The 9,289-nt window shown below is 59.5% G+C and overlaps 1 protein-coding gene across 1 annotated transcript in view; it reads left to right on the top strand.

The window, feature by feature from the left end:
• Positions 1 to 9,289, top strand: part of LOC103922318 — a 10,153-nt gene continuing 864 nt past the window's right edge. Inside the window, exons 1-5 of the mRNA XM_009330428.1 lie at positions 1 to 112; positions 4,919 to 5,161; positions 7,144 to 7,434; positions 7,702 to 7,799; positions 8,047 to 8,239. Of these exons, the coding sequence (XP_009328703.1) occupies positions 1 to 112; positions 4,919 to 5,161; positions 7,144 to 7,434; positions 7,702 to 7,799; positions 8,047 to 8,239 (937 nt within the window). The remainder of the gene's footprint in view (positions 113 to 4,918; positions 5,162 to 7,143; positions 7,435 to 7,701; positions 7,800 to 8,046; positions 8,240 to 9,289) is intronic.

Here is a 9,289-nt window from a genome sequence, read left to right as displayed (position 1 = left end):
ATGGCCCTGCAAGGGCTGGCTCTGGCCTTTCTCCTGGTCCTTGCCCCTCTGCTGCTTGCACGGGGACAGACGGACCCAGGTCCTGAGAAGCAGGGGGGAGCCAAGGAAGCAGGTAAGAGTGGGCTGTGCCTCTCTCTTACAGAAAAGGTTTTGCTGCTCCTCTGCCTGCATATTTGCTACGTGGCTTTACCCCGTTCAGCCCACAGCGGCTGTGTTGGGGAGGGCTGAAGCTGGTGTCTGCATCCATCGTGACACACTCGGGCTGCCGTCGGGTTGTGGTGGGGTGAAGCTCTGTTTGGGGATGGAGAGCAGCAAGCCTCGGTGTGCTGGGAAAGCCTCCACGAGCGTGGGAGCTACAATATGCCTCTGGGGAGCGGGCAGTGTCCCTGGGAGCAGGAGGTGGCTAGTTCTCATCGCACAGTGGGCAGACAAAGCCGGGGTACCTGGCCTTCCTGGGGCAATCGGAGCAGTGTCCCTAGTGTTCAGAAAGACGTGGGGAGCTGTGAGATGAATCCCTGTGTTAGCTGGGATGCCTGCTCTCTCCTGTAGTCGCTGGGTTTGGGGGAGCTGTAGTGCAGCGGGACTGTTCTTTAACAGCGTTGTTCTGTTCTTTCCTTGTGCCAGGAGGGCTGGGGCACCTTCTGGGTCTCTGCTGGGCTCTTCCTATGGAGAATATGGGCTTTCCTGCGGGGACTATGTGCTGTGCCCTGGAGTTGCTGGTACCTGTTGAGGTGCCCATGGGGCGCAGCAGGGGCAGCTGCTCTTTGCAGTAGGGTCTAGGGGGCCTGAGATGTGAATCACTCTCTCTACAGGGAAATGGGAGCAGAAGTGGCTTGCCAAGTCATCGGATGGCTCATGAGTCATGTTTCCCATCGCTGGTGGCTGGAGGGATGCTGCCCTTCCAGCAATGGGCAGCCCTCAGCTATGCAGGGCAGGATGGAGCCTGTTCCCCTCGACTCAGCAGCAGCTCCTGCCCCTCTTGCCCCTCTCTCCCATTCCGCACAGTCCAACCCTGAGAAGCCCTGTCGATAGTCATGGCTCTCCCCTCCTTGGCCTGAGGGGGGCTGTGATAGGCTCAGTAGGGGCATTGGCTCTGAGCGGCTGGGGGGGGTTTCTTGGGGCTGTGTCTGCAGAAGAGGTGTGGGGCACCAAATTGAGGTTCTGGCCATTATCCTCTACCGCGCTGCTGGCATCTGCAGCACCAAAGGAGACCGTTGGAGTCTGGATTATGGGTAGCCCAGCAGAGCTGCAGGCAGGGGCAGAGCTTGCCTCCAGCAGCACCAAGAGGAAAGCCCTGGTGCCATGCCAAGCCCCCGCAAGGGCTTTTGCGGCAGCCGGTGCTCTTCAAGTGTCATCAAGGAGTCATGTCTGCCATAGACGTGTGCTTTTTTCACTTTCTCTTCGTGTCCTGTGTCCTTGCTGTTCAGGGATAGCCATCAACATCTGAATGACACACATGCATTTTCTAGACCAGACCTAGACATCAAAGGCTCGCGTTACTTGCTGACAGTGCCTATGGCCCAGTTTTGCTGACCTTCCTCTCCCCACTGCTGTCTGCGGGAGACAGCTTCATGCTCCCATTGCTCCCACTTGCTACGTCCCCTCTTGTGCCTTGGCCTTGCCAGCTGTTTCCTCACCGGCTCTTCTTGTTGACTCCTGCTCCCTTAGGAGTGTAACCTGCTTGTCACTGTCCTCTTGCATTGCAGGTCATCGTCAGCCTCCTGACTGAGCCAGGCTGTGCTCTTACTGCATCCCCTGTCCTCCTTCTGTGTAAGGGTGTTTCTGCCTAGCCTTTCCGATTGTAGAGCATCTCGGGGGCAGCCAGCCTTTGGGACCTGTTTCCTCACAAGTACCAACAGGAAAAAACATTCCTCCCCACATGTGGAAACCTGGTCTTTGAAGCGTGGTTCATTTTCCCGCAGCAGAGGGATTTCCTCCCCACTGGCTGGTGTCCCTGGTCAAACGCTTGGTGCTGGGTGGGTAGCCTGGACCCTGCTGGGGTGGGAAGGATCCTGGGTGTCACCCTGGGGCAGGAGTGTGAGGGCGTGTGTGCTGCTTCAGGAGGGTTTAATGACGGGAGGGGGCAAGGCGTGCCAAGGGATGCGTAACAGGGCTCGGACAGAGTCAAGAGCTTCAGGTCTGTCAAGGCTTTTGGCTGTCACGGGGAAGTGCGTGCTCTGAGGGTGCTGGGAGGGATCCGGCGGCGGGGAAAGCAGTTTCCTGTCTGGCCAACACTGGTGGTCTCAAAGGATGGGGGTGGTGGCCACCACTGTCCTTTGCGGCGGAGGGCCAGGGTGCAGGGTTGAGGTGATGGCATGAAAACCTGCTAGCAGATAAGGGAAGTGTGGTGGTGCCCCTGTTGCAGCGTAAGGGAGTGCAGCCCCATGAGTGCTGGCTGGCAGGAAGCGGGCAGTTGTAGAGATGCATGTAGCTGAAGAGAGGTGTTTCATCCTAATTTAGGGGAGGCCACCTCCTGCCCGATGCCTCGTCATGGGCTCAGTTTGCACCGGGTGAGCAAGTCTGGGTGACACGCCTACCAGGGCAGGGCAAGGCAGGCTCCTTTTGGGTGAAGTGCACAGGAAAGGCTGGGTGCCTGGAGTGGGGTGTGAACTTTGTGGCCAGTGCTGTGAACGCAGAGTCGGAGGTCTGAGGGCAGGCTGTTGGTGCTGGCAGCTGCTTCGTGGGGCCAAGTTGGGAGGGTGTGCAATGGCAGCAGAGGCCCACTGGATCTGGTGCACTGCCACAGCCCCCATCTTTGTGGGAGAGCGCCGGGGAGAGAGCACCATCCACTGGGCTGCTGGCTCCCGCCGGCTGGGACCCCTCCGCAGCTCGTGGGTGGGCAAGCTCCTGGGTGGGCAGGAGGGCCTGCGGGTAACCCTCCTGCACTGCACCTGAGGGTGCAAGGAGGGTTAATGCACCTGGGGTCCGGGGCCTCATCCAGGGAGGTGCTCATCTCTGCCGCCCCTCTCAAGTGAGGGGGACGAGCACCCCTCAGGACGGGGCCTCCTCACCCCCGAGGACGCTGCTGGAGCCCAGTGATCCTCAGGGCTCTCCCTCGTGGCGTTTGCACACAGGAAGATGTAACGCTCCCTCCGACTGGGACCCCAAGCTGCGGTTTACCCCAAACCAGAGCAGCTATGCCTTGAATGATTTGGTGCAGCTGAGCTGTGCCGGGGAGTATGTGCCATAGCTGGAGGGGTTCAGCCTGAGGCTTTGGCACTTTGCGCTGCTTGAGAGCCCCATGTGTCCCTGGGAAGCGTCTCTGGGGTTTGGGTGAGCTCTGGTGGGGGAGGCTCTCCCTGCTGCAATGCTCAGCTGGGCATGAAGGGGGCCAGGAAAATGGGGTCTCAAGCACCCCATGGGTGGGTGGAAGCCAGGGGAGGCTTGGGAGTCCTGGAGATAGGGTGATGAAAAGCCCTGTGCCCCTGAACAGTGCCTGGGCACACGGTGGGAGTAGAGGGACTCTTGTGTGTGTCAGGGTGAGTGGTCAGAGTCATGGGGAGGAGAGAGCTGTCCCAAGCCTCCTCTTCTGCAAGCTAAATAAGCCATATTCTCTCAGCCTCTCCTTGTATCCCTATCCTGTTAGGATAGAAACCTCATCTTTTCAGCAGTTTTGGGACTCACAGATACCCTGGCAAAGTCAGGGACGGGCCTTGTCAGAGCCACCAGTTATGCCTGGTGACTGCAGGGTTCCCTGACATCCTTTACAAGGGTCAGCTCTAGCTGAGCTTGGGCTTTCCTAGCTCCATCTCTGCATGCACAGGCAGTGCTTCTCTTATTCCTCTGCAGCCTCTCCTTCCACCTCCTATATAGTGCCTCTTGTGCTGCAGCTCAGTTCCCTCTTTATCCAAGCTGGTCCCTGAGCAGTTTAAAACAGACTTTGTCCATTTGCTCACCTGGGGAGGTGGGCACACTTGCACCATGGTGTCACCCTTACTTGGTTTCTCTCCTGGTCCTGACTCATAGGCTCCAAACAGGCCCTCGCCTGCTTCCACAGAAAAGATCTAAACAAACAAGCCAGCTCCAACCACTAGCATGCCACTGCCCTGCCAGGGTGATTTGGAGCTGCAGACTCACAGTAGTCCCCTTCCCAGCGTGCTGATGCCTGCCCTGCCTCTGCCAGCATCCCAGTGAGACACAGGCTCCACTTCACCACAGAGCAGAGGATATATGGGTGCAACGAAGAGCTTGCAAAGAGCTCTTGCCCTGCCCTCCAATGCCTGACCAGTCCCTGTCCCTGAGAAGGACTCTCACACTTTGGCCCTGACAGGAAAGTGCCCAAAATCCCAGTGGGATAAAAGAGTCCAGTTTGCACCAAGCAAATAAAACAACCAAATGACTGAATGAAGAACTGACACTGACCTGCCCTGGAGATCTCAAGCCATCCTTCCCCAAGGTCAAATGTGCAAGGGAATTTCTACGAGTGAGTTCTGGAAAACCAGCCTACAGAAATGCCTGGTGGGGCAGGAGCAGCACAGGTGCCTGGATGATCATTGAGGGGGCCGTAGAGTGTAGTGGTAAGTGAGGCAGCAGCAGCTCTCCCATGTTCCCTCTCTACCGTCACCCTCGATAGCGGGCTGTGACATTGCCCAGCTGAGCTGCAGGCACGCCACAGTCCCTCCTTGGTGCTGTGTTGCCCGTACAAACTGTTAAAAGGACAGCCCAGGCAGGAGGCAAGAGACAAGAGAGTGCCAGCGAGCAAGCTGGCAACTCCTGCAGTGGTTCCTGAGCAGTACAGAGGGAGAGCCCCCTGCCAACAAGCCTTGCTGAGGGGTCATGTCCTGGCAGATGGACGTGTCACCTTCCCTCTCCCTGCAGGGGCTGGAGGGATTGTTGGGGATTGCTGATACCCCACCACCTATCCCTGCCCAACCTCGTCACCTCCAGCCCAACTAACAGCCCCTTTCACCTCTGCCAGAAATGTGCCAAAGGCCCCAGTGGGACTCGAGACTCCGGCTGGCACCAGACCAGGACAATTACAAGAAGAACGAAGAAGTGATGCTGAGCTGCCCTGAGGGTTTCCAGCCGTCCTTCACTGAAATAAAATGTTCGAGTGAAGTCCAGTCCATCAGTCATGGGAAACCTGTATACAGAGAAGTTTGGCGTGGAAGGGACAGCAGAGGTGGCTGGGTCCGCATTCGGTCCAACGTGGAGTGCATTGGTAAGGGAGGCATCAGGAGCTGTCCTGGCTGCCCCGCTTTGCCCTTCCTGAGCAGGGGAAGGCAGGCTGTGCGTACACAGGAGGTCTGGGGCTCTCTGCCTGCCTGGGGAAATGGTAGGTGCTGCTGAAGGCTGAGTGGAGGCCGCCCCTGAGCCTGCCCTGTGTTTGTCCCGGGGCTCCAGCGGAGCCTCTGTGGGGAGGGGTCTGGTGCCAGCCTCTGCCCCTGAGGGTCCTGCCAGGAAGGGACTGTGGGATCAGGGTGGGGGGCAGTGACCAGAGGTGCCCATGCCGGGCCAGGGCAGAGCCCTGGTGGGTGGGATCACGGGTGGGTGGGAGGTTGATGGTGGAGGTGTGTGAGTGCTGTGGGTCTCCCTGAGGGTTTCTGGCAACAGCATGTGCACGAGGGAGAGAAGCTCAAGCACTGGGCATGGTACAGTGATGCGTAGTGGAGCTTGTGTTGGTGTGGGAAGCCCTGTACCACATGCCGAAGGTCAGGAATGAGCTGTCCTCTGGTGCTGCCCGACTCTCTGCATGCCCCGTGACCCCTCTGGCTGGGCCACAGCGAGAGGGCTTGGGGCTGGTTCCCTGCAGGCAGCTGTGAGCACGGGGAGCGTGGGGACATGGGTGGTAGGGGAAAGGGATGCTTCTCCTGTGGATCCTTGAGCAGGGCCTGTGGGGGCAGCTCCACGCACGGCCCAGACTTTCAGGGTGTCCTGTACAGTCCCCTTGTAGACTTAAAGTTGCATGTTACCAGGCTCAACTGAGGGGTCTGTGAGGCCCCAGAGCCAAATTCTGAGCTTTCCATCCCTCTGCAGCTTTGAGCATTGCATGGTGCCTCTGGTCCCTGGAGCTCCAGCTCCTCCTGGTCTTTCCTGGGAGGCCTCAGGGGAGCAGTGTGGGGCCCTTCTTGTCCTCAGTCCCTTGCTGAGGATGTGGTGCGGGAGGGCTGCTCTATATGGTGTCCTGCAGCTCCATCCCTCGCCCTGCTGTGCCAGGGAAGGGGATCCCCTGCTCCATCCCCTGGCATGCCCTGCGGGGCCAACCTCTGCCCTGCTAACGCCTTCCCATCTTGTTGGTGCAGAGAAATGTGAGAAGCCCCAGTGGGACCCCAGGTTTATCTTTGACCAAGAACGGTGGACCTTCAACCCAAATGAAGTGGTAAAGATGAGATGCCCTGAGGGGCACTGGCCTCCCCCCGTGGAGATCAAATGCGTGAAGCTGAACCCAAGGGAAGGCTCCACGATTCCTCGCAGCGGCTGGGTTGTGAGGAACGGCACAGGCCGCTGGCACCCTATGGAGGGGAACCTGACCTGTGTGGGTAAGTGATCGAAGCAGCCATTCTCCCAGTGCTCTCAGTCTGTTCTCCCCAGGCAGGGAGAGCAGTGCTGCATGTGTCCCACAGCGTTAGTGCCCCGTGCTCGGGGTGGTCAGGGCATGGCGTGGGCATTCACTCCAGAGAAAACTGCTGCTGATGCATGCCAGGTTTGTCTCCGTGCTGTCGGCAGCTGGGGCACCCTGCACAGCGCCGAGGGGGATGAGTCCTCATCACTGTGCATACGGTGCCAGGCAGCGTGCCCAGACCAGTCAGATGGGTCTGCCTGGAGAAGAGCACGAGAGTCCAGGGGCAGGAGGGCAGGCCCCCGGTCTGGCTGCTGGGTTTGTTGGCTAAGTCATTGCTGGTATGAAAGGGACCAGTCACTGGATCAGTGGCTAGCCCCAGGGTTAGCAGCTACAGAGAGGCCACAAGTGCTTGCTCTTACCCTCCCACAGTCACTGCAGCACACAGAGTACCCCTGGGAATGGTCGAGGGCCAGAGGAAGGTGCAGGCAGTGCCTGAGTGTGGTGTGGGAGAAGGCGGGATGGCCTCGTCCACACTGTGCTGGGGACAGGCTAGTGAGGGAGCGGTGGGGATGGCGGAGGCTGGCTGCAAGGCTGGGAGGGCAAGGGAAGGAAGTGACCCTCTTGCAATGTTTCCTTCGCAGATGTCCTCCAGGTTGTCCCCGAGACCTTGGAGATTTCCAGCACCAGCATCAAACTGAACTGGACCTGCAGGCTCCCTGAAGTCTGCCAACACATTTGGGCCAGGTGCCGGCTGGAAGAGCATTCCTCCCCTCCCTGTGAGGCTGAGGAGGTGAAGGGAGAGGAGAGACTACATGGCCGGAAGGGAACATTCACCTGTCCCCCTCTGCAGCCCTTCACTGTCTACAGTGTCACCATCTCCCTGCCGCCCAGCACAATCCTGTACACACGGCTCCTCAGGACAAAGGAAACGGGTATGTTTACATGAAATGTAAAGATGCCCTTCGCCTGGCAGCTCAGCCCGAACATCTGCTCCCTGCAGTGATGGTCCTGGGATTGTGGCTGTTTGGAGTCTGTGGAGCTCTGGGGAAGGGGCTGTGCAGGGCCCTGGAGCATGGCACGTCCCCTCCTCACTCTCCCCTTCCTTACCACACCATTGCTGCTGCTGTGGCACATGAAGCCTTTGTGGGGCACAAATCCTTGCTGGCCTCATGTGTGACCCCATCCTCCTGTGCTTCCAGTGCCGGACAAACCAGAGAAGCTGTGGCTGGATCCCAACACGGGGTCCCTCCGGTGGAAGCCGCTGCCCTCCTGCAAAGGGGAGATCATCGGATACCAGGTACCAGGGGACCACGGACTCCCCGTGATCCCCCTGACCTTGCCAGGTGCCTCCTTGCCTGGAGCTCTGGGGAGAGGTGTGAGCCCTCCTCAGGCAGGGCCCACTAGCTCTACACTGCTGGTGTTTCTGGTGGGGTCAGCTCCCCTCCTGTCCTCAGCCAGCAGTATCAGCCCCTCTCTGCAGAGCTGCCCTGAGCAGGAGTGGGAGGTCGGTGCTGCTCCCCACCAGCTCTGTGTCCTTCCTCTAGCTGAACATCACGGCCTGGAGAGTGCACGATGGCAGCTTCCTTGAATTCAAGCAGGTATTGGTGAACCAGTCTGTCACTCAGTACATGCCATCTCATCAGACGCCTGGAAGCAAATACACGGTGACAGTGCAGGGCCTCACAGCGGCTGCTGCTGGGGCTGCGTCACTGCTGGAATTTCGAAGCTACATCTCGGGTAATGGTTGTTCTGCCCTGGGTCTGGCTGAGGTGGCCTCCCTGGGAGCGAGTGCTGAGCCTGGAACAGCTTCCAGAGCTGTGTGTGCACCCACGCCATCCCCGCCAAGACAGACGCAGGGAGCGTGGTCACCCTGAGAGCCTGCCTCAGCAGTGGGCCACAGGGCTGGGTGAGTCCAGCTTCGAGGGCATGCATCGCCTGGTCCCCAGAGCAGCTGCATCGCTTCAGCCCCTCTTTGTGCATGCGAGAGCAGAGCTGGCCCCTCTAGTCTTCCACTGGAGACGATGATACCCACCCCTGCGTTTGGGTGCATGGGGGCTCAAGGTCAGACAGCGCTGGGTCTGTGTGTCGTCTTGCTGTGCGCAGGCTGGTTGAGAGGGCTTCCCGACCCTCCGGTTGTGTATGGCAGATGGGACAAGTCCCCGTGCTCCAAAGCCCTGCCCTGCCTAGCATATGTGAGGGCAAGGGGAGGCTGTGCCTCGCCACCTGTCCCTGCAGCAGCCAGGACAGCCGAGCCTGGACACACATGTCTGCACACATGCACACACCCAATGCCAAGGTCGGGGCCATCACTGGCGCATGGTCCAGGCTGTGGCACCCACTTCTGGCTGCTTGTTAGTTGTAGGACAGCCTCTGGGCCCGTGGCCTGGGTTGGCAGTCACGGTGGCGGTGGTGGTGCTGTTGGTGCTGGTCCTCCTGTCTGCAGGGATCCTGTGCTTTGTGCTGTCCAGGTGAGTAGGCAGGAGACTTGGAGTTGCTGCTCTGCCCCAGGCCACGCTGTGCTGTGGGGTGGGTGGGGTTGGAGAGGGGTTTCCTCCAGCTGCTCCCACCCTTCTCCGGGTACGGAGGATGCAGCTGGCTGGTCCTACCATAGCTTGGCTGTCGGGCTCCTGTCTGGGGCTCATAAGCATTTTCCTCAGGGCTGGGCAGGGACCGTGTGTGCTAAGAGACGCCCTCCCTTGCTGCTGTTGCTGCTACCACTGCTGCTGTCCCCCAGGGTGTTGATGGGCAATGCCTGCAAGCTCGTGAGAGGCCCAGAGGGAGGGGGGG

This window comes from Pygoscelis adeliae, unplaced genomic scaffold (genome assembly GCF_000699105.1).
Source record: "Pygoscelis adeliae isolate BGI_AS28 unplaced genomic scaffold, ASM69910v1 Scaffold628, whole genome shotgun sequence".
NCBI classification, from domain to species: Eukaryota; Metazoa; Chordata; class Aves; order Sphenisciformes; family Spheniscidae; genus Pygoscelis; species Pygoscelis adeliae.
This window is presented reverse-complemented; position numbering and strand designations above follow the sequence as displayed.